The following is a 23,743-nucleotide window of genomic DNA, read 5'->3' on the forward strand; positions in this document are numbered from 1 at the left end:
TCATTTCTTTATTCAAAGCGGTGCTTTAAAACACGAAATTATAAGAATCTTCTGTTTGAAATCGGTTTCCAACCTCATCCTCCATCCACTCTCCAAAGGGGAAGGCCTGTCCCAGCTTGAATTTCTTACTCCACCCTGGAGGTAACTGTTAATTTCTAGATCTTTCAAGATGCCAGACTGGTTAGTCAGATGATTTCTAAGCCTGTTCAGAATGGCTCCCTCCCCCTTTCAATCATCATTCCTGTGATTCTCTACTCCTTCAGCCTCTACTTAAAAAAAAAAAAAAAAAAAAAAATTAGAAAAGAGAAGTAGATCTTTTAAAATGGTACCTGTGCTCTCTAGCTTTGAAGACATAATATCAGGGTATTCAAGATGGAAGATAGTAAGTTGTTAAAAATCAAAATTCAGTTGCCTTCTAGGAGTTATAAGGATTAATTAATCAATCAAATGATGTGCTCGCTGCTCACTATTATTATTATGTTAAAGATGTGAACGCAGAAAGTCTTTGCTGCTGTGTTAAGCCCTTCATAATCCACGATCTGTTCGCTTCTTCAGTCTCATCTCGTGTTCACCACCTCATTCTCTAGTTAACACTAATATCACCATTCTTTCAGAACTTGAAAGAACCAGCAGAGCTCCCATATGCCTCTTGGCTTTTATAAAGAATCCCTCTTTTCCCCCCCTAGGACTGCTTCCTTTCCTCCCAGTCCCTCCCCACCCACCGTGGTCTAGCTAATTCATGAAAGTGAAGTCTCACTGTAGATGTCACCTCCTCCTGGAAGCCTCCCATAATGACCCAAGATTGTCTGAGGCATCACTTCTCTGCGCTCTGGCAATCCCTACCTCGTGGCACTTACCGGTGCCTTTTTATAAAGGTACAGATGTCTCCCTGGTGCCAAGCCTCAAGTGTAGTAAGTGCCCAACACATATTTGGTGGACAAATGAATGAATGAAGAACTATGATTTCGTAAGTCATACGTTTTAAAAATACTTTCCTTTAACACATTCAAAGATATTAAAATGGTGAATATGACATTAAATGAACTACTCCTTTGACTTCAGTCTGTTTGTAAAGTTCTACAAGTTCCACACCTTGTGACCAGAGATACTTAGCTAAGGAGAACTGTGTAACACGATTCCTAAACAAGCCAACGTTAATGATTTGCACGAGGTACGTGTCCAATAAACTCTTATCGGCAGAGAAATTAAAACGTAAGGTATTGACACACTTTCCTGGTGACACGGAAAGCAGAGGTATCATTCAACGCTTTTCAGGTGAAAGTTGGCAGCCCTGTGATATCCTCTCTGACTTGCTGCAGGGCCCCCACCCCCGCCCCGTGAAGATGAAGTGCAAACAGCCCACACCCGAAGTGTTCCCCCTCTCCTCTTTGGCCACCGTCCTTGTGATCCCCAGGCTGCCACCAGCTGGAGCAGGTGCACTTCTGTGAGTGTCCCCAGGAGTGGGGCTGTGCACGTGTGGAGAAACAGGACTGGACAGACAGGATGGCATGCACTTTGCTCTGGGCTGGGACCCACTTGTGACAGGCGTAAGGCAGTGCCAGCTGGCTCAGGAAGGGTTCCTGAGGTCCTGTCCCATTATTGATCCTCCAGGTCCCTATCGGGGCTAGCAAAGCTAGAGTGGGAAAGGCGGAGGAGAGGAGGGGGCCCCTAGGTAGACAGGCCAGGTCCCTAGCTAGGTGGGAAGGTGGTAGAGCTGGAAGCAGTCAAAGGAAGGCAAACAAAGGAAAGTATCTAGGAAAGTGGGCATCGTGTGCAAGAGTCTGGGCAAAGGGGGCGCCTGGGGTGGCTCAGCGGTTGAGCTTTTAGGTCAGCTCATGATCCTGGGGGTCCTGGGATCGAGACCTGTGTCGGGCTGTCTGCTCAGCAAGGGAGTCTGCTTCTCCCTCTGCTTGTGCTCCCTCTCTCCCCCTCCCTCTGTCAAATAAATTAAAAAAAAAAAAAAGTCTGGGCAAAGGGAGGACCAAGAATGGACCAGTCAATCTAAGACCTTCTGATTGAGGGTAGTTACCATATCCTGGGGTAACAAGAAGGAAAACACACCTTAGACCTAGATGCCAGTCGGGTCATAATGACAGTTAACATTTATGGTGTGTTTTTCTTCCTTGACTCCTTTATTCTTGGCTCTGAAGAAACAAAGTTGTGTGAGCCTCCTTCTTCAACGTGTACATCAGAGCTTTCCCCACGAATTAGCCTCTATCTCTTTGGCCTTCCATCATTTCCCCCTCCACTGATTTCTTCCCACTCGTCTAAACACATGTTTGCTTCCCTATGCTGTGAAACGACTCTAACTTCCCCCCAACAAAAGTCTGGACCTGTATGTTGTCCATTTTCCTTCCACCTCTTGGATGGGACGCTCATGGGGTAAGAACGCCACATGCTGGCTCTCTCTCCATCCCCGACAAGTTCTGTGACTCCAGGCAAATCCCCGAACCTCAGTCTCCTCATCTGTAAAATGAGGATAATAATAATTTCTCATATGGCTGTTGTGATGACTAAAACCAAAGTGTCTCTGATCTAAAAGGGAGTTTTAAAAACCTGTTGTGTTGAAGTTTTTGAAAAATGGATGGTATGTATGGATGTATGTATTTAAATGCATGGTTTTCTCTCTCTCTCTCTCTTTTTTTTTTCCTCAAATGCATGGTTTTCTAAGTCCAGCAGCTGCTAGTTTCAAAGACTATATGACAGGGAATGAGGGGTGATGTGCCTCATCTAATTTGTGGAACATAAAAGTAATAGTCCCTTCATTTCTTTTCCTTTTCAGAACTTTTATGTTTGTAGAAAACACCTACATGAACAACAACAACAAAAATACCTATATGATGCCAGCTATTTTTAGTACAGTATTTCACTTGCCAGTCACGCAGTACTGAGAAACTGGTATTGTTATGCTCATTTTACAGGGAAGGAAACAACTTGCCCAAGGTCTCCAGGTTAATACATAGAAGAGCAGGAGTTTGAATACAGTTCTCTTTAATAGCAAATCCGATGTGGTTTTCACTCAATGTTAGCATTCCTCAATGACTAGGTGCCAAACTCCACTTTTCTTGCCTTCATCTCTTCCTTGCATGGTTTTCCAAAAGAAAATACTCTAAACTCACTCTGAGAAAACCACTGTAAACATTTGTCCCTTAATCTGGGGTAGTTCTGTTCAAATTCACTGGCCCTACTCCCCAGTATTGAAGGCCACCACTGGCCACTGGCTCCCATCGCCTCCTCTAGCCTGTTGGCCCCTGATCCATTTTCCTGAGGACCACTGCACTGGGTGCTGGGCTACCTGGTTGGAGCTTTCTTCATGTACCCTTGTCTCAGTTCCCAGCATTTTGCTTTGTCTTGATTCCTGCCACTTGGTTCTTTTGACAGCTTTCTTCCTGGAATCTAGAACTCTGACTTTGAATCCAAAGCGGCTGGGCACCTGCCACCACCCAGATGAAGTCCATTGCATGTATTCTCAGGGATCAGAAAAGCCCCATCCTCAGGTCTGCTCACCTAGTGGGAACCCCACAGTTTGTGAGTTTAGATCACAATGAAATCTGTCACGTTTTATTTGAACTCTAGACCCAATTCTTCACCCTATCTGGCCTAGAAGACATAGCCCTAGGCCAGATTTTCATTCTTCTCTGCCTTATTTCTCAGTCCCTATATATCTCAATGCATTTAAGGATTTCTATTTTCCTAAATATGTTGGTTTTTGTTAATTTAATTATGATCAATCATTAAAATTTTCTCTCAAAAGCAATAAATACTTACTGTGGGAAAACAAGAAAATCAAAGAATATGCATAATCCTACCAGACGTCTAACAAAATAAAGGACAAATATATGAGATTATGGAATCCAACTGCCCACCAATAATCACTAACCACTTCAAGGTATATCCTGCCAAACTTCTTGTTACATAGTTACATAATATTTATATTTTTTCATATGTTGTGTTTTAAAACCTGCCTTTTCACTTAATGGTATTTTTGACATCTTTATATTCACGGTCAACAAATGATTAATTGTTTTTTAAGTGTTTTTCTCTTGAAATTATGAGGGATAAGGGCAGAAGAGGGAGAGAAAATCATCTGTAGAATTTGTATACCTAAGGAGTTGTCTGTAATAACTAGAAAACACCCCCAGCACCCTGCTACATGGAAAACCATGAAGGGTCTCTTTATGGAAGCAGCAGGGATAACAGCCAACGTGATCTACAGAGTTGGGTTTGCTATAGCGCTTCTTTTTGTGTGCCCCACATTACTTCTATAAAGTGGAACAAGGTGATTTCTATTTTCTGCTTCAGGTAGGTACATGGTTACTAAGATGCAATCTGTTTGTAAACTTGCTTCAAGTACAAACCTCATGTAGGGAGTGTTTCTCAGATGGTTTCTATGGGAGGTTTTGTCAGACTCCAATATGCTCCGTAAAAGATGTGGCTGGGGCAGTGGGATGCTGCAGCTCTGTGCTTCTTCAGTGTGAAGAAGACTCTAGGCCTGCATTTTAATTGGCTGGATTCTTCATAGATGATAACTCACGGTCTCCAGGTGCTGAGTCAGAGAGAAGGAATAGCCCTCTAAGAATATCATCTAATTTAAGAATGAACCTCTGATGGCTCAGAAACACGACACTGAGATACACCACTGTGGTAGATTGCATGTTCCAAAGAGGACTGCACAAGTATATATATCTCATTCCTAAACGTTCCTCTTAAAATGTTTCTGATACTCCTCCCACTGACAACTCTGAGGTCCATATGTTCCATACCCTCGAAACTGGGCAGGGTTTCGTGATAACTCCATTCAATTCATGTGGTGAAAGTGATGCTATATGATTTCTGAACTGAGTTCATGAAAGAATACAGCATCCATCTGGCTTGCTTTTTCTTGACATACACCTTAGGAGCCCTGAGCCTACATATATAAGGAGTCAATCCAGGTATCTGGAAGCTGTCATACTAAGAAGAGTCTCGGAGAAGCCTCTCAGAAACAGAGAGAGACCTAGGGAGCCCTGGACTGTGCCAGCCTTCACGTGTTTGAGTCTTCCAGCATCCACTCCCAGACATGTGAGTGAGCCAGGAAAACCCGGAGGTCCCTGAGTCAAATGTAATATTAACAGACTATGCATAACCATCATGGAAAACAAGTCCCATGAAGAGAAGCTCACAGTAAAACATTATAAAGCACTCAAGGAAGCAAGGTAGCACAATTGTGATTCAGCAAGTGCAACAAATGGGAGAATTTACACTCTGTTAACTATAGATATTAGAACAATTTTTAACTTAAGTTTTCAATTTTAATTCCAGCATGGTTAATGTACAGTGTTATATTAGTTTCGGGTGTACAATATAGTGATTCAATAATTCTACACGTTACTCAGTGCTCGTCATGGTAAGCGTGCTATATTAGAGCAACCTGAAGGATTTTTAAATAAATGTGTTTAAAATGTTTAATGGGATAAGGGAAAGAAGAGACTCTAGGACAAAAGTAAGATCCTATAAAAAAAAAAACAGGACAGGCAAATTTGAAAAGAAAAGAAACGAACATTTTAGAAATGTAAATAAATGTAAAATTCAATGCCAATATTAAAGAGTATATCATACAGTGGCAGAGAGAATCTGTTAGAGACCATCGAAAGGATCTGAGAAAATTAACCATGAGCTGCATGAGAAAAAGAGCAGAAATATGGAAGAAAAATTAAGACATGAGAAAAAGAGAAACTCAAACTCTTATCTAACTGGAGTTCCAAAAAAGATAAAATAGAGAAAAAGTGGAAAAAATGCCTGGGGTCAGAATGGGGGGAAGGAATATTTGAAATACTGAAGGGCTGAAATTCTCCAAAACCGAAGAAGGACCTGAGTCTTCAGGCTAAAGATGCATATCGAGTCCAGAACAAGGGATCTAAGCAATAACACCCACCTGGACACACATCACAAATGTAAGCATCAACTGGGGGAAAAAAAGAGAAAATATTAAGTTACTACAATGAAACAAGATCTATAAAGGATAACAATGAGACTGGCCAGACTTCTACCAGTAAACAGCAGATGCCAGAAGGTAATGAAACAGTAACATCGAGGTGTTGGCCTCAGTAGTTGTCAGCTTAAAGAGTTCCTTAGCTGATGAAATTATGAATCAAGAATGTGAGAGAAAATAAGAGTGACAGACAAAACAGAGAATTTTACTCACAGATACAGTGAAGAAAAATATTGAAGAACATACTTCACCAAGACATAAACTGAGCGCCAGAAGGAAAGAATGGGATACAAAAAGCAAATGCTGATAGAATATGTTAGGAAAAAATAATTAAGTAATTATAAAAGTAGTCACGGTGATGACTAATTTAGTGAAGAACTAAAAAATAAATGGGGAATTAAAAAAATACTAGATAGCAGTACATAGTTTATAGGAAAGGAATCGCGAGCTAAAGTGTTTCATTTATTTTTGTTTATTTAGGATTATCTTTAAAAGAAGGGTTTGAAGATATTGATGGAATCTTGGATGTTCAGTATAAATGTAAATATCTTAAGAGGTAACCGCTGAGAATTGAAATAAAAGGCTTAAATTCCAAAAGAGTAGGAGGGTTTAGAAAGAGGGAGTAAATGAAAGAAAAAAATCAGTTAATGGAATAGAAGGCAAGAAAGGAATGAAAAAGAAAGTTAGGTAAATGTGAAATGAGAAGGTGGTAATAAATCCAAAGATGGTATTCCTGGTGTGACAAAAAAATGCTAGTTTTCACCAAAATCTGTTTTCTCTCCTCCATAATAATAGAGTTGGGGGTGGATCATGGCTGCCCAGCTCATGGCTTGATTTTCCTGCCTCTTGGATGCTGGCTATGACCATGTAACTAAGTTCTGGCTAATGTGATATGAGCAGATGCGAAGTGTGTCACTTCTGGATCTAGGCCTTAAGGAGTTAGGCTTGTGCTCCCTTACACTCTCTTCTTCCTTTCTTGAGCTAGAACTCCCCTCACCAGCTCCCCCCCCAAACCCCCAGATAAAGGCAATGCCCTAGGGGATGGAATAGCAATATGGAGCAAAGGAGCCACCCTAACAACCCTAACATCCAGGACCACTTATCCTGAGACTGTTTCAGGAGAGAGAAATACACATTGTGTTTGGGAGAGGCCAGAGAAGAATCTCTTTCTTACAATAACTTTTTACCCTATTTGATATAAAGATAAATGAAAACTGATTAAAATAGGACTACTAAAAGGCAGACTCTCAGAATGAGTTAACACTACCGAACTTCAACTGTTGTTTACAAGACACACTTAACACATAATGACTCAGAATGGTTGAAAATAAAGAGATGAAAAGATATATACCAGGCAACCACTAACAAAAAAGAAAGCTATGGCAGCATGCAAAACAGAGTTTAAAGTGAAAAAACAATGGACGGATAAACGTGTAGTGAATTTACCTAGGCGACTGGATTATAGTCCTGGCTTTAGGCACCTTGGGCCGATGGCTTTATTCTTTTCTGTTTTCAACTTCCATCACTGTAAAAGATGATAATATTTTATTTGCAGAGTTGTGAGCATTAAATGAGATAATACCTGGGAAACTGGTTTTCTCCAGCCATAAAAATATGGTCACTCAAATTCTATCACAAAATTTGTGGGATCCCTGGGTGGCGCAGCGGTTTGGCGCCTGCCTTTGGCCCAGGGCGCGATCCTGGAGACCCGGGATCGAATCCCACGTTGGGCTCCCGGTGCATGGAGCCTGCTTCTCCCTCTGCCTATGCCTCTGCCTCTCTTTCTCTCTGTGACTATCATAAATAAATAAAAATTAAAAAAAAAATTAAAAAAAAATTTGTTCATTCAACCTTCACTGAGCACCTATGATACACCAGAAACTGTACTGAGAACTAGGAAGATGGGGATAAGTCAGTCACGATACTTGCCAGCAGGGATGTTACTAAAAAATGAGTTTAACATAGTCTTCCAAGGCGTTGTGACCGGGTGGGGGGGGGTGTGTGTGTGCATTTTCTCTAGAGTGAGTGGCCAGTTGGAACCTGCAGGAGGGTCAAAAGATTTCATAACGAAGGAACTCTTAGGTTCAGTCCTGAAAGATGAGATGTTTGGACAGGCTGAGTAAGAGGAAGGGCATCCCATGAGAGAGCACAGCATAAAATTAAGTGGCCTTACAGGGAACTGCAGGGGAGGAACTCAAGAGCTGGTTGATGAGCCTGGGGAGACAGATACTGGCTAAGACACTGGGACTGGGACTTCATCCTACAGGTAATGGGGAGCTGTTGGGAGGGCTTATTCCAGGATTGACTTACTCGATGCTGTTTTTTAGAAGGCTGACTTTGGCCACAACGTGAGAGATGGAGGTCCCACCGGCTCGGAGGCGGTGACACTACCAAGGAAAGAAATGCAGTGCTTCTGGGATTTGAAACAGGGGACCCGAAATCAGGCAAGAACAGTGAAACGGAGAGAAGGTGATAGACAGGAATGTCTCAGGTGTGGAGAGGGCAAAGGGGAGACAGAAGGAACCAGGGACAATTTTCGGATTTCTCCTTTGAGTGACTAGATGGATTCACGGAGACTTTTCCTGAGAGCATGAGACAAGAGAGAAAAGCCAGCTGGCAGGAAAATTAACTTCTGTTCCAGTCCAGCTGAATTTAAGGCCCATGGGACATCTGGGTAGAGATTTCTGGGAACAAGTTGGCTCTACAGAACTGGAGATCTGGGGTTTACCAGTTATCAGCAGGTGGTTGGTAGCTGAAGTGGTGGGTGGGTGTGGGCAGACCAGGCAGCATTGGAAACAGAGCAAGGGCAGGTTATTTAGGAACTCCCACACCTGAGAGGGCTGACCAAGAAAAGGTTGGAGAGCTCGGGAGACCCAGGTGTCAAAGGGGCCCATGGAAGGGATAGTTTCAAGGACAAAAGTCTAGTCCCCAATGCCAAACGCTGCAGGTAGATTAAGTAAAAAGAGAACTGAAAAACAACAATAACAACAACAATCTAATTGTTCAGGGCATTTTTAGAGCCACCAATGGCCTTCGGTAGGGTCACCTCGGTTGGATGTCCGCCTGCGGGCAAGAAGGGGTAGTGGATGAAGAAATTAATACAAGTGGGAATAATGAGAACAGGCGCTCTGGATCAAGTCAACGTTTTTGATTTTTCAGTTTTTTTTTTTTTAAAAAAAAAAAAAAACGTGTGCATGTGCTTGACGTGGTGAAGAGCCGCGGGAAGACGCGGGTGGAAGGGGCCTCGGGTCCAGGGGAGGGACTAAGCCGTGAAAAGCCCTTCTTGGCTTGGAGCTGGGGAAGGCGCGGTCCACGCCGAGGGATGCTCGGCCAGGGCGTCGGTCACGGTCACGGTCACGGTCACGCTGTTCTCCGCGGGCCGCCGGCGACCTGCCCTGCGCTGAGCGCCCCCGCGAGCGCGGCTGCAAGTGGAGGGCGGGTCGGATCCCTTAGTGGCAGCGGGGATCGAGGAAGCCCGGGGGCCTCCCGCCAGCCAAGCCGCCCGCACTGCCCCACACCGCAGAGACGCGGCCGCCGGCGCAGCCCCCCCCCCCGCCCCGCCCCGCCCGCCCGCTCCACCCCTGCGCCCTCCAAGTCCGGGACCGTCCAGGGCGTCGGGCAGAGAGGAGGCGCCTGCAGGATACGGGGCGGGGGGGGGGGGCAGCCGGGGAGAGGGGCCCACAGGCGTCTCCCGGGACCTCCTCTCCGCCCCCCCCCCTGCGGCCCCCAAGTCGGGGACCGTCCAGGGCGCCCGGCGGAGGCGGGGGCAGCCAGGGAGAGGGGCGCCCCGACGCGTCTCCTGGGACTCCCTCCCCGCCTCCCCCCTGCGCCCTCCAAGTCCGGGACCGTCCAGGGCGCCCGGCAGAGAGGACGCGCCTGCAGGATACGGGGCGGGGGGGGGCAGCCGGGGAGAGGGGCCCACAGGCGTCTCCCGGGACCTCTTCTCCGCCTCACCCCTGCGGCCCCCAAGTCGGGGACCGTCCAGGGCGCCCGGAGGGGAGCAGGGAAGGGGGGAGAGCCGGGGAGAGGGGCGCCCCGAGGCGTCTCCTGGGACCCCCTCCCCTTCTCACCCCTGCGCCCCCCAAGTCGGGGACCGTCCAGGGCGCCCGGCGGAGGGGGGCATCCGGGGAGAGGGACCCCCGCCCCGCCCCGCCCCCCGCGCCGCCGCTCCCCGGAGCGCCCCAGCCCGCCCGGTGCCCGCGACCGCCCGGCGGCCGCTTTCGGTTCCGCGCCTTATAAGGCCTGACGGGGGGTCACGTGCGTCCCGGGCCGCCCGCGGGGAGGAGGGGGCGGCGGGGGCGGGGCGGGGGCGGGGGCGGGGAGGGGGAGGGGCGGGCGCGGGGAGGAAAAGGGGAGGGAGCCGGGGGCGGAGGAAGGAGCGAGGGGCGGATTCTGCGGCCGTGGGAGGCGGCGGCGGCGGGGAGCGGAGCGCTCGGAGCTGGACCGGGAGGAGGAGGAGGGGGAGGCGGGGGAGGAGGAGGAGGAGGAGGAGGAGGAAGGGCCCGGCGCGGGGGCGGGAGAGCGCGGCGCGGCGGAAGCCGGAGACGGCGGGAGGGCCGGTCGGTGGCCCCGGGCAGGAGCCGGGCGGCGGCGCCGAGAGCTCCGCGGCGAGGGACGCGCATCCAGCGGCGGCGGCGGCGGCGGCTCCGGGTCCCCGCACACGGGCGGGCGCGGGCGGCGCGATGGAGCCGCAGCACGTGCGCCCCGCGCCCCGCGCCCGCAGCCCGGCCTGGGAGGAACCGGTGGGTACCGCGCCCGCGCCCGCGCCCGCGCCCGCGCCCTCCCACCTCCCCTCGGCCCCCCCGCCCGGCGGGTTCCGCTCAGGAAATGGCCCGGGATGAGGTCCGCAGCTGCTTCCCAGCCGGGGCAGCGCTTCCTCCGCCGCCCGGGCTCCTCCTCGCGCGCCGCCCGCAGCGCCTTTGTCCGGCGGCCGGGCTCGCCCCCGGGGCCCCGGCGGAGCGCACCCCTGGCCCCCGGGGCGCCGCCCGCTGCGCTGCAGGGACGCGCCAACTTCGGGATTGCTGGTGGGTGGGGGCGGGGCGGGGCGGGGGCGGAGGGAGCGGAGAGCCCCGGCCGCGGGGTCGGCGTGCGGGCTCGGAGGGGACCGCCCCGCCCCGGGCCGCACCTGGGCGCGCAGGTTCGCGGGGAGCAGTGGGGCCACGCCTCCCGCCGGCGGGCGGCCCTGCGCGGCCCGGGGCCCGGCTCCCGGCTCCCGGCTCCCGGCTCCCGGCTCCCGGCTCCCGGCTCCGGCCCGGGGAGAAGCGGAGGCTCAGCGCGGCTCCCTGCACGGGCCGCCCGGAGCTGGGGCGACTTGCGCGCGCGCGCGTGAGGATGGAGGAGGAGGAGACCGGGGGGCTTTGGATCCGTTCCCTCCAACTCCTCCAACTTCCTTCTTTCTTCCAACTCAGACAGTCAGAACCATCTCACATCCCTCCAGGGATTCCACCCGGAATCCCCGTCTCGCCCAGAGCTCTGTAATCCTGTGTGGGCTGCCTGCTTCCCTGGCACCGCGTTTTGGCTTCTGCACGCCCTGCCTCGATGCCTGCTACTCCGTCTTGCTTGAAATTCTTGAACCTGCCTGGAAGCCCTCGTCTGCGGTGTCTGGCCTCGCCCCGGCTTCTGTGCAGCGTGTGGGGATGCTCTTTTTCCCAGGGACGCGGCGTGGCTGCTCAGGCTGGCCCCCTGCCTGCTGAGAGCCTCTAGGTCAGGTGGCAGGCTCGGTCCTCCTTCTTCTTTTCTAGTAAGTCCCCTCTCCGCTCCTTTGCCCAAATACACTTCTCTGCCTCCCGCTTCCCGACCTTTCAGAAGCGTCCTTGGACTCTGATCCATCTGTATCTGCAGCTGTCTTTGCTTTTGTCAATTTGAACATGTTGTTAGGTTGCCCATCTGCTCACATTTCTTCTATTGTGGTTATCACTGGGGAGTAGATTATTCTTGAAACCAAAACTACAGTCGGTTTTGAAGTTTAAATCAGAGATCATTGGGAACTACATTCAGTGACCTGCTTTTGCTGCTTTTTTTTACTTTTAAACTTTTCCTGTATGAGATCCCTTTTGAACCTGGATGCCCTAAGCCAACACCGATCACGGTGAGAAATCCCCTGTGAGGTGTATTTCACCTTTAGGGTGCCGATGGCAGAGCTACCGCGTGCCTAGGAAAATAGAGGAAAACTTTCCTGTTGCTTTACTTCAAGTGACAAAACCGAAAATGGTCATTTATTTACCTTTAAACCTGGCGTCCTAATAGGAATGTGTGAATGAACTGTGACACTTTATCCACACTGCAGAACTCTCCTTAGAAAATTGGATTTATTTTCTTTAAACACTGAAGGCCTGTTTACTTACCCAACGGATCTTTTATCCGGCACCTACTGTGTTCCAGAACTAATGGATATAGCAGTTAATACAGACACAAATCTTTAAATCCTCACGGAGCCTACATTCGTAACAGAATGTCTTGTTTCATACATGTTAGGAGTTGACATTCAGATGGTATAAAAAAAACCCCACAAAACTTCAGGGATCTCCCATGTGCGGCACAAAGTGATACTTTGGCAAAGTGATTTTATTTGAAAACCTGTGGTCATTACATGTATGACCACAAAGTCTAAGAGTTCTCATTTAAGTTCCTTAAGAAAATGTTTTCCAAATGACTGAGAAGTGGCGTATACAAGAGACAGGGAGGATAAATTAAGGGAAAAAAAGAATACTTGAATGTTAATAATTTCAGACCTTTGGCTCTAATGGAGGAAATATCAGCTTAGTCTAAATATGCTTTGAAAGGACACAAAATTCATCGAAATCTTGGCTTCTTGAACTTATCTTTGGTCAATGATCTCTTTAAGGATCTAACCAAAGCCATAGAGTCTCTCTCCATAATATATCTATGCAACATGCATATAAAAATAATACTAAAATTTCAAGTGAATCAGAATTTCTGAAGCCTTATCTGTGTACCCTCAAAGACTTTGGGCTAAGGAAAGGATGGGCAACATCTGCTTTGATGAGGAGTCCATTTTGCAGTTCTTGAAAAATCTGTTTGATTTCAAATATTGGCAACTTTAATACTTTACCATAAAAGTATACCCATTTATTTTTATAATAAGAATATTCAATATTGAATAGGAAGTATTCACATTGCACAGACCCTGGATTATTCCCTGTGTATAACAGCATACCTGTAAGGATTTACTCTCCTTGTTCTTTTTTGATGAAACCTAAAAACATGATGATATGATTCTACGTGGAACTCTTGAGACCAAAGAGTTAACATAATCTCAGGAATTGATGCTGAATAATAGTAAGTAATAATAGTCTGGCTCTCAGTGTACCCGTGTCTGCAGCTGAGAGTCAGCTACTGGACTTCATGACATTCTTTGTATTTGGAGATAAAATGAAGTTATTTAGTTAAGCGAGGGTATTTAAATAAACAGCCTTATCATTACTCCAGCTAGAGCATTAGGCCTAAAAGAAGATAAATGTTAGCATTCAGGTTTCTGTGTATTTTCTTTAATGCTAGCTTTGGAATGTAACCAAATCAGTGGAAATAGAGGCATTCCCTACATTTCTAATCAATATGAAAATATTTTGGTGGTGGGAATAGGCGGGTGGGAAGACATTTAGCCAGACAATCCTTACTCATAGATGATATCCTGGGGTGGGGGTGGGGAGATGGGGAGCTTGAATTCCAGCCAAAACTCAAAAATTGTGGTAGTATTTACAAAGTAGACCTTAGGCAGTGATACTAGGATACATTTTATTTACTAAAATTTGTGGGTTTTTTTTATTCCCAGGCTCTGATGAAATTAGGAAAACTAATGAAAAATTAGAAAGGGAAGAGTTTCAAAGGAAAAAGGGCCAAAATATAAATGAGACGTTATGAGCATATTTATGCATTAGGTCTAGATGATTAAAGGTTTTTGCCTTAGGTGTAGGGATGACCATATGTCCATGCAGTTGCTATCATGATGAATCTAAAATCTTTTTTCATTCAGGTAACAACCAAGGAGATTTTTAATGAAGTTTTGAAGGTTGAATTCCAAATATACAACATAGTATATTATGACTATGAGTCCTAGAATGTTACTGTTTGAAAGTCCAACATGGGTTCTTCAGTATGAAAGTGTAGAGTTCTACATGTTTGTGACTTGGTGTTTAACATAAAAGCGTAGAACCCCTGGGACTTAAAAGTTGCAAATGGATATTAAATCTCTTTTGTTGTAAGTAATGATCAGTAAGAATATAAAGTATCTATCAGTAAGAATATGCCTAATATTCAAAGTTGGTATCAGAATGAGAATAGGCTCTGATTTATTATCATCTTCAGTGTAATAATTTTTGTTTCTTTAAATGGGGGCAGGAAACCCTATCAAGTAGAGACCTAATTTAGTGGTAGGTTCTATTTCCATTTCATCCCGAATGCAATGTCTACATGGCTTATGTCCAAGTTTTTAATAGTGTGTTTGTGATATGTTACGTTCCAAACAAAGATTTCAAAGTAACAATAACAAAAGAAATATGTAAGACACATCTAAGAAATCATTTGAAAAATCTAAAGACACCAAGTAAGGAAAAAGTCAAGGGGATCTTGTAAATCAAAGAACTAATGTAATATGCCACATACTTGAAATCTGTTTCGGTTGCCATTCTGAGCTACATTAAAATGATTGAAAATATGGAGCTCTTGACATTGCTATTCTATTTTTTTTTAAGGAAAATGAAGTGCATTGCAGATATACAGATTGGATATTCATTCTAGAAACTTCTAATTTATGGGTAAGACCCGAGAAGAATCTAATGGACCAAGTACCTTACATTAGGGATTACTTGGAACAGTCTCCTCAGGAAGAGGTGATTGAAGAAAAGAGGGTTTTCATGAGCTGCCTTTTGTGGGAAATGAAGTGACATTCCTTCATTTGCCTACACAGTATTTTCACTCTGAGCATTCTATGTGCTAGGGAAACTGTAGAGCAGGGATAATTTATTTAGCATGAGTAGGCTAAGACTGGCTATGCTTTCAAAGTCACAACCAAGTTTTAGAACTTGTTACAGGAGTGTTTGAAGAGCAAGTACAACTGAGGTTACGTTTTTATGGAGTAATAAATAACTTCACCCTGAGGTATTAATTGGCCAGCTCTTGCACATGAAGGTCTTTTAAGGTGTCTTTAAGCAATCTGTCTCAATCAGAATGGGAAATGTAATCAGCCCTCTTCTTCAGATCACAGAATGGGCATGGGTGTTCAACAGTGCGTTTCAGTTTAATCACTCTGCCTAGATTCTGGAACATGTTACTATATAAAACCTGAAAGCCTGAAGTGTGAATACAAACATGATAACTGACAAACTAACTTTTTGTTAACATGGCGCGTAAAGCGAATAGAACATTAGAATAGTAACCACATGATCTTGACTTTGGCCCTAGCTCATGATCTGGGGGCCTCAGGAGTTGCATTACAGGAGGGGTCCGAACGAGGTTTATTCGTGCAAAAGGCCCTTGGCTAGGTGTTCCTGTCTGCCTTGACAAACCACTGGACTCGCCAGTGGCCAAACAGCTAGCTGGGGCTAAAGGCCATTATTTTGATCATTTTTTTTTTTCCTCTTAAAGAATTCCCTTCACAACAGTACGTTCTGTGTAGATCTAGAATTACTCATGTATAAAACCATAATGCCTCTAAAAGTTTATTTTGCCTGGCTCTGTCTCTTTTTTCCCTTCCCTAAAGGAGACAGCTGAAGCTGGAGAAGTAGCTTCCATCATTTAGTATTTCAGCTGGAGAAGTAGCTTCCATCACTTAGTATTTCAGCTGGAGAAGTAGCTTCCATCACTTAGCATTTCAGGGCAGCAGTCTCTGAAGATTCAAACCGGCCCATTTTACATCTTAATCAGCAACGTGGGTAGACAGTGTTGGGCTGGAATCCGGTTTCCTACAACCTCCCAGAACTCTTAGTTGAGACCTAGCGATCCTAATTATTGTTGACCATAAATAAGATGGCAACTGGGAAAAAAAAAAAAAAAGAAAAGAAAAGAGAAAAGAAAGCAAAACTCCACTAGGATGCCGGTTTGGAGGACCCTGAAAGGTCATGTCAACTGACAAAATAGGAGTGGATACTTGAGGGACGTGAGCACCTTGAAGGGATGATGTGCTTTGCTGGATTGTCAAGAGTCTCTGCAGAGTCTGGCGGGGACTTTTTGCCCTACTTAGAAATACAGCTAAGTTTAGAGTTGTCTGCGGGTGACAAGAAGAGGGATCTGTCATCTCGGCATCTTCTCCCCCAAGGCCTCCCACACCCAGGGAAGGGTTCTGGGCGCCGAGCGCGCACCCCCTGCCGCGAGGCTGCAGGTCCCGGCGCCCGCTCCTGCAGCCTGTTGATCCCATTTCCTCCCGCCGGGCTCCGGCTTAGGGAGTGGCTCTCCCAGGACCTCCCGTGTTTTCGTGCTCGGGCCCTGGTGTTCACGCGGCTTCGGTGCATTGTTTGCCTCCGGGCAGCCTCGCGGGGCGCCTCGGTTTTGAGGACCTTTATCTGGCGCCCTGCGGGCTCGGGCCGCGCCGTGCGCCCTGGCTCCCGCGCTCCCTCCTCGCCCTTCCCAGCTTCCTGTGAGCCGGAGGGATCGCTCTCTCTGAACGAAAAGTTCTCGGAGCGGAGTGGAGCCTCCCGGAACATGCTCTGCTCTTCCGTGTGCGCCGGATGGAGGAGGGGGTGGGCCGGCGGCTAAGCCCCGCGGTCGGGAGGGCGCCGAGGGCCCGGGCCCCGAGGCGGGGGCGCGAGAGGTACGGCCGGCCCGGGATGCGCGGCGGGGCGCGGACGGGCGGGGCTGGGGCTGGGGGGGGGGCTCGTCCTGTGCTCCGGAGGAATCGGGGGGGGGGGCAGGCTGCACCCAGGAGGTCGGCGGGAAGCTCGGGGGCCCCGTTCGACTCCGGGGGCCGCTGTCGCTGCAGCTGCAGCTGCGCGGGAGCTCGGCCGCCGCCCGGCCTGCGGGGCTTGGCTGCGGAGGTTCGGGACCCCCCGGCCCCCCCCCGCCCGGCCTCAGGACCCTGCCCCGCCGCCACCCGCGCAGGCCGTGCTCTGGGTGCGGAGCCCGCGGACGGCCCGAGGCTGCGCGCGCAGGGGTCCCGAGCGCCCGCTGCGCCCCCCTGCGCCCGCCGCCGGGGCCCGAGCCGCGCCGAGGGGCTGCGCGGCCGCAGCCGGAGCGCGTCTGGCGCCCCCGCGACCCCCTCCCCGGGGGCGGCCGGCGGAGCGGAACATGGCGGCGGCGTCCGGGCGCGGGGCTGCGGGCCCGGCCCCGACCGAGCGCGCCCCCTGACCGCCGCCGCCGCCCCCCCGGGCGGTGCTGTGTCCCCGCAGGAGCCGGAGCGGATGGCCGGGGCCGGCGGCCAGCACCACCCTCCGGGCGCCGCGGGAGGAGCGGCCGCCGCGGCCACCCCCGCCGCTGCGTCGGCGGGGCCCGCAGACGATTCGTCCGACAGCGAAGCGGAGCAGGAGGGACCCCAGAAACTGATCCGCAAAGTGTCCACCTCCGGGCAGATCCGGACCAAGGTGAGGCGGGCCGAGCCGGGAGCGTGCGGGGCGGGGGCGAGGGGCCGGGGCGCCCGGGGGCGCGGGGCGGGGGCGGGGCCTGGCCGGGGGCGGGGCCTGGTTAGGGGCGGGGTCGCGGAGCGGGGGCGGGGCCTGGTTAGGGGCGGGGTCGCGGGAGCCGGGGCGAGGCCTGGTTAGGGGCGGAGCCGCGGAGCCGGGGGCGGGGCCTGGCTGGGGGCGGAGCCGCGGAGCCGGGACGAGGCCTGGCTGGGGGCGGGGCCTGTCCTGGCTGGGGGCGGGGCCTGGCTTGGCCGGGGGCGGGGCCTGTTCAGGGGGCGGGGCCGCCGTGCGGCTGCGAGGGATCCCCGGGTCCCGCGCCCCGCGCCCCGCGCCCCGCGCGGGAGGCCGCCGGGGTGGGCTGCGGGGCAGTGGGGAGGCTCTGCGGGAGCGTGGGAAAATGCCGGAGCGCTCTTGAGAGGCCCCACTCCGGGAACTCAGAAGCTCTGTGTTACGTCCTCGGCCTCCCTGCGTGCCCCGGTTGGGCGGAGGATGTGCCTTGCGCGGGGAGCCCAGTGCAGGCCGCCCCGCCGCAGGGGCGAGAAGCCCCCCACCCTCCTGCCCTTCCCGCGGGCCGCACCTGCCTCCTGCCCAGGTCCGCTCTGAGAGGGTGGGGGGTGGGTGGGGTGGGGGAAGCGACCGCAGGCAGCCCCCTAGCCTCCCGCTGCCATTTGGAAAGGCCAGGCGCGATGCCTGGGTCAGTGATGCTCCCAGGGTCAGTGATGCTCCCAGGGTCAGTGATGCTCCCAGTGATGCTCCCCCCCCCCCCCGCCCCTTCGCGTGACCCATCAGCGAGCCGGGCTTCTGAGTCGCGGGTTCCCGCCCAGTGCAGGGTTCAGATCTTACCCGCCAAGGTTGTCCTAGTGAAGATGAACTTCTCGGGGTTACATGGACATGAACGCGCTGTGTTACTCTTGTTTATGGAGCAGGTGCCTTTGACCCCCGAGGGCTCAAAGTTGAGCGTTTTTAATTAGACCTCGAGCATATACATAGCAAGCAGATGCTTAACCACTGGAGGATTCCTCGTATTTCAAGATTTTCATTGTACTTTAAGAATCATGCTACTTTAGAAGTCGGTTATCCCTGGGGGCCTTTCCTGAGGTATTTGAAGAGAACCAGTGAAGTCACTGGATTTGTGTGCTCTCTTTAAAAATAAACTTGCAAAAGTTAATTCTGTGGTTGTTTTTAATGAGAATTTTTTTTTTTAAAGGTCGGTGGCCTCCTATAGGAGAGTAGAGCTTTTATTTTATGTTTATGAAATCATGCTTTTATTGGCCTGCCTCCTTATTTTCTAAAGTAAATACATGTAAGCACACACAGTGTTAGCAAGATGCACTTAGAGTCATCTAAGAGTCAAAGATTGTTTCGGTTATTTTTTTTTTTAACTGCACATCTCGTGACTCATTTTAATAGTGATATTTCTTCATCTAATAGAATCTGTGATAACTTAAAGATATGAGGTTTAATGTATTAAGGCTAAATAAGATAGGGACTTTCTGTGCCTTTAACATTTGATATCTTAATTTTTAAAAAGTTCACAAAACTGTGTTACTAATGGCAAGTTTAAAAGATGGCATATTTTATAGATACATATGAAGTGGCTAAAATTCCATGCAAACTTACATCAAAATCAACTAGTAAATTTATACTGCTTGAGAGAAAATTTAGAGATGACTTTAATTTGAGTTTAAGTTAAACAATAAATCTGGTCGGGGGGGGGAGGTACAATTAAAATTTGTAGGTCTCCTGAATTCATGGTGATAGCTAAGCTTAAATTCTTTAAATTTTATTTTATCTATGGTTTGGGGTAAAGCATGTTTTTGCGACTAAGAATAAATTTTAAAAGCACATTTATTATTGGTTTTCCATTTAACTTTGTAATAAAAATATTTAGTGCATTTTCCCCCATGAATAGAATTAGTGATCATTAAATGAAATATTTCTTAAATTTCCCGAGATGCATTGAACTTCAGAAGTTCTGCATTTTATGCTAGCTCATACAAATGTGTATAAGTTCATCAGTATTTTCATGTAGAACACCTGAGATCCAGGCCTAGAACTCCTGAGACCAGTGGGCTTCAACCTCTCTGCCTGCCCCTCCCCACCTCAATCCAGACTGTTCATACATGCTACAAATTTTAGCAGTTATATCTCTTTATCACGCATACTGATTCTCAGGGAAGAGAGCTAGTGCAGTAATGAGATTCATAAAATAAGAACTGCTAAATTTAATACTGGTTCCCAGCCTTCAATTATGATCCAGGTAAGAGTTGAGCGAAAAGATCTTTTAGAAAAAGACTGTACTTGCTTGATCATCTCTACAGATATGCAAGATGGGAGAGGCCAGGACTAGCCCAAGGCCTAGTGGTTTTTTAGACAGAAAACAGTTCTGGGGCACCTGGGTGGCTGGTCTGTTAAGCCTCTGGCTCTTGATTTCAGCTCAGGTTGTGATCTCAGGGTTGTGAGATTGAGCCCGGCACTGTCCAGCACCTAGTCTGCTTGTCCCTCTCCCTCTGCTCTTCCCCTTCCTCTCACCTCAGATGAATGAATGAATAAATAAATAAAAATCTTAAAAAAGAAAGAAAGCAGTTCTTGCTTGTACATACTGTAGCTATACCAAGGGACCATTAGATCTGACAGGGTTATGGTTGCTAGTGCCATCTTTCGTCTTGGTTGACTAGCAGCCTGGGATGTTATGTGTGCTATACGTATACGTACGCACACACATATACACATGTATTCACGGGTATGCATTTGTATACTGTGTCGTGTCTTTAGAAAGCATTTATATGTAGATATACAGAAGGCCTACTGCAGAGTGAGTTGTGCATAGAAATAAAATATATGGGGTACACGGGAGGCTCAGTTGGTTGACAGTAGACTCTTAGTTTTGGCTCAGGTCATAACCATGTCAGGCTCTGCACACAGCATGGAGTCTGCTTGAGATCCTCTCTCTCTCCGTCTCCTGCTACTCCTCCCCCTGACCCCCTTCCCCCAGCTTCCACACTCTCTCTCAAATTAGATAAATAAATCATAAGAAATCAAAAATACTTCTTAAATGAATACCTTAAATGAATAATGTATACATTATATACTTATAGAGAATGTTTCATGTATATTGATATTATTATCGAAGCATAGTACTTATTTTAGATTCCTTGAAGAGCCTTATGATCATAAAGTTGTTTGCTTAGTTTAGGTTTGGGTTAAAAAAAGGCCACTCAAAAAAAAAAAAAAAGGCCACTCAAGTAATTACCTTATTAAAAATGTTCTTGGGGATCCCTGGGTGGCGCAGCGGTTTGGCGCCTGCCTTTGGCCCAGGGCGCGATCCTGGAGACCCAGGATCGAATCCCACATCGGGCTCCCGGTGCATGGAGCCTGCTTCTCCCTCTGCCTGTGTCTCTGCCTCTCTCTCTCTCTCTGTGACTATCATAAATAAATAAAAATTAAAAAAAAAAATGTTCTTTTTTGTAAATACTGGTTAATGTTTTAGATTATTGAATAATCTTAGATTAATTGTGGCATTTGGAAAATATCCAGGTTTTTCTTAATTGAAATAAGTAATGCATGCATATAATATGATATTCAATAGTGTGAGAGGTTATTCTGTGACAGGAGAGTATCCAGTGGAAAGTAATCTCCCTCTCACTCCAGACCTTCTAGTCTCCATCCCAGAGGCAATTGTTGACATTTTTCTTGGTACACTTCCAGAAAATGTCTATGAACATACATATGTTTCTTTAAAAAAGTACAAATGAGAACATTCTGTACACATGCTGTGTCTTGTTTGGAGCTCTAAAATGATCATTTCCCTAATGGCGTGTGCACGTCTACCACGTTCTTTTTAATGGTGGGAAAGTATTCTGTTATGTTAGGTTGAACTAAATGAATTTGCTAGATCAGTAGGTCAAAAATGGCCAAGAGTAGAATGGTGGTTGCCAGCTGCTGGGAGGTTGGGGGAAATGGGGAGATGTTGGTGAAAGGGTACAAACTTACAGTTATAGGATAAGTTCTGGGGATCTAAGGTGCAGCATAGTGACTATAGTTAATACTGTATTGTATCCTTGAAATTTGCTGAGAATAGATCTTAAGAATGCTTAAGATTGCATTCTTGCATTCTTAAGATCTATTCTCTTTTATTTATTTATTTGAGAGAGAGAGAGAGAGAGAGTGAGCAGGGAAAGGGGCCAAGGGAGAGAGGGAGAGAGAGAGAATCTCAAGCAGACTCCCCTCTGAGCACAGAGTCCAACAGGAGGCTGGATCCTACCACCCTGAGATCGTGACCTGAGCTGAAATCAACAGTCAAGACACTCAACTGACTGAGCCAACTATGTGCCCTAGTTTTTAAGCATTCTTAATACACACATTTAACTATGTGAGGTGCTGGATATGTTAATTACCTAATTGTTTCACCATATGTATGTCTATCAAATTATCGCATTATATACTTTAAGTATATATATATTTAGTTTGTCAATTATGTCTCAATAAAGCTGGAAAAAAATGGTCAAATGTGGGAAATTTCATATGGTTCAGTCTAACATGATGTATCATTATTTAAATACCCGGCTCTCAATGGAAGGGAAAATGGGTTATTTTAGGACAACACTAATCTCAGTTTTTTGCAGTGGATATGATGACGTTTAAAGTCATATTTTTTAAAAGATTTTATTCATTTATTAGAGAGAGAGAGAGAGAAGCAGGCTCCCCGCTAAGCAGGGACCCTGATGTGGGGTCGATCCCGGGACCCTGGGATCATGACCTGAGCTGAAGGCGGACGCTTAACTGACTAACCCACCCAGGTGCCCTTTTAAACAGACTTTTAAAGTCATCTTTTAAAACAGACTTTTAAAAAATAAGACTGGCAGGTTTTTAAAATTAGTGTGACTTAATAATAAAATTCTCACGTACATTTTAGCACCCTCCTCCTATCCCCATTTTGTATACTCTTTGTTCTCTTTTGCATTTTTTCCCCTTTTTCTTTGTCCTTTCAGTGTATTATTTTTCTCTGTTTTTCACTTTTTTTCCTTTCTCTATATCAGCTAAGTAGAATTGCAGGTAGTCTCATCTAGCTATCCACAGTAGATAATTTTGCATCTGCCTCTGTTTCCCCAAGGGAAAAAAAAATCCCTTACTTACAAAAGTGGAAATGTTGCTGATGTGGGAAAGCCGATGGGAGCTGTGATTCATCCTACCTCTTCCTCTCTACTTACCCTTGGCTCTTATTCCTAATTCTTAGTTCTGTCTTAAGGAGGAGGTTGATTTTACATTCACATTTACTGTTGCAGAGAATTTCACAGCTATTTATTGAGAGCGAGACATTCTGAAGCAGCACTGATATAAACTCAGACCAACTTGGTTTTGAGCATAAATGTCAAAGCTTTGTTTTTTGTTGTTTTTTTTTGTTGGCCAGTGAAGACTGTGGCCAATGAATATAGGGAATGTCTGGAGAAATCTTGCTCAGATTTGTAGACTAAGATTGTTCCACCATCATAAGCCACATGGTATCAACAAATGAGCCATCTCAGCGACTATTTCTGACAATGACTTACCTCAGCCAAGGTCTTGAAGCTTCATGTGTCAAAAATATCTCCTAATTAGGTTTTTTGTGCTCTCATTGATCTGGCATTTCTATGTCTTCTTACAGTTAATTTGGAATATTTATGGGTCTTGTTTTTTTTTTTTTTATGGGTCTTTAAGTTTAGGTAAAACATACCTAACCACTGGAAAGATATTCAGAACTTTGTAACGTTATATCTGGATTAAGACGTCTCTTTAAGCACATTAACAAAATAGTCACCACAGTCTTTAATTAGTACCTTGGCTATACTTTCACCTGAAAGATGTGTAAATAAATTCTTGTACCTTCACAGTGAGACAGTATTTGAAAATACTGATTTGCATTTTTCACTGTGCATTTAAAACATTATCTTTCACCATAACTGTAGTTGGAGTAGCCTAGGGAAGACGTGCTCAGCATTTTTCAAATTGTAGGTGGCAGCCCATTGGAAACAGAGAATAGATTAGAAAATTTTATTTTAAAATTTAAAGATTATTTAAAACTTTTATCTACAGTTCTGAGTGGAATCAGGAGCTTTTTAAAAATTTTTATGTATTTATTCATCAGAGCCACTCAGAGAGAGGCAGAGACACAGGCAGAGGGAGAAGCAGGCTTCCTGTAGGAAGCCCGATGCGGTACTTGATC

The 23,743-nt window shown here is 47.3% G+C and overlaps 1 protein-coding gene and 1 long non-coding RNA gene across 6 annotated transcripts in view; one reads left to right on the forward strand and one right to left on the reverse strand.

Moving 5' to 3' along the window:
• Positions 1 to 2,056: 2,056 nt before the first annotated feature.
• LOC121476829 lies at positions 2,057 to 9,828 on the reverse strand. 2 transcript variants are annotated; one of them, XR_005984042.1, is made up of 5 exons: positions 8,282 to 9,828; positions 7,418 to 7,496; positions 5,915 to 5,944; positions 4,359 to 4,546; positions 2,057 to 2,466 (listed from the first exon to the last, which is right to left on the reverse strand). It is a non-coding gene; the product is annotated as an uncharacterized LOC121476829 (long non-coding RNA). The 2 variants fall into 2 exon arrangements; XR_005984043.1 differs by lacking the exon at positions 5,915 to 5,944.
• A 626-nt stretch (positions 9,829 to 10,454) lies between these two features.
• The window catches only part of DGKH (diacylglycerol kinase eta), a 188,276-nt gene continuing 174,987 nt past the window's right edge, over positions 10,455 to 23,743 (forward strand). For 3 of the 4 annotated variants that reach the window (XM_041730914.1, XM_041730917.1, XM_041730916.1), the window contains exons 1-2: positions 10,455 to 10,713; positions 17,311 to 17,502. In XM_041730914.1, the coding sequence (XP_041586848.1) occupies positions 10,654 to 10,713; positions 17,311 to 17,502 (252 nt within the window). In that variant the 5' untranslated portion in view covers positions 10,455 to 10,653. Of the gene's footprint in view, positions 10,714 to 16,254; positions 16,737 to 17,310; positions 17,503 to 23,743 lie in introns of those variants that run through there. The other variant, XM_041730915.1, reaches the window with a different exon arrangement.

Source organism: Vulpes lagopus, chromosome 16 (genome assembly GCF_018345385.1).
Source record: "Vulpes lagopus strain Blue_001 chromosome 16, ASM1834538v1, whole genome shotgun sequence".
In the NCBI taxonomy this organism is placed as follows: Eukaryota; Metazoa; Chordata; class Mammalia; order Carnivora; family Canidae; genus Vulpes; species Vulpes lagopus.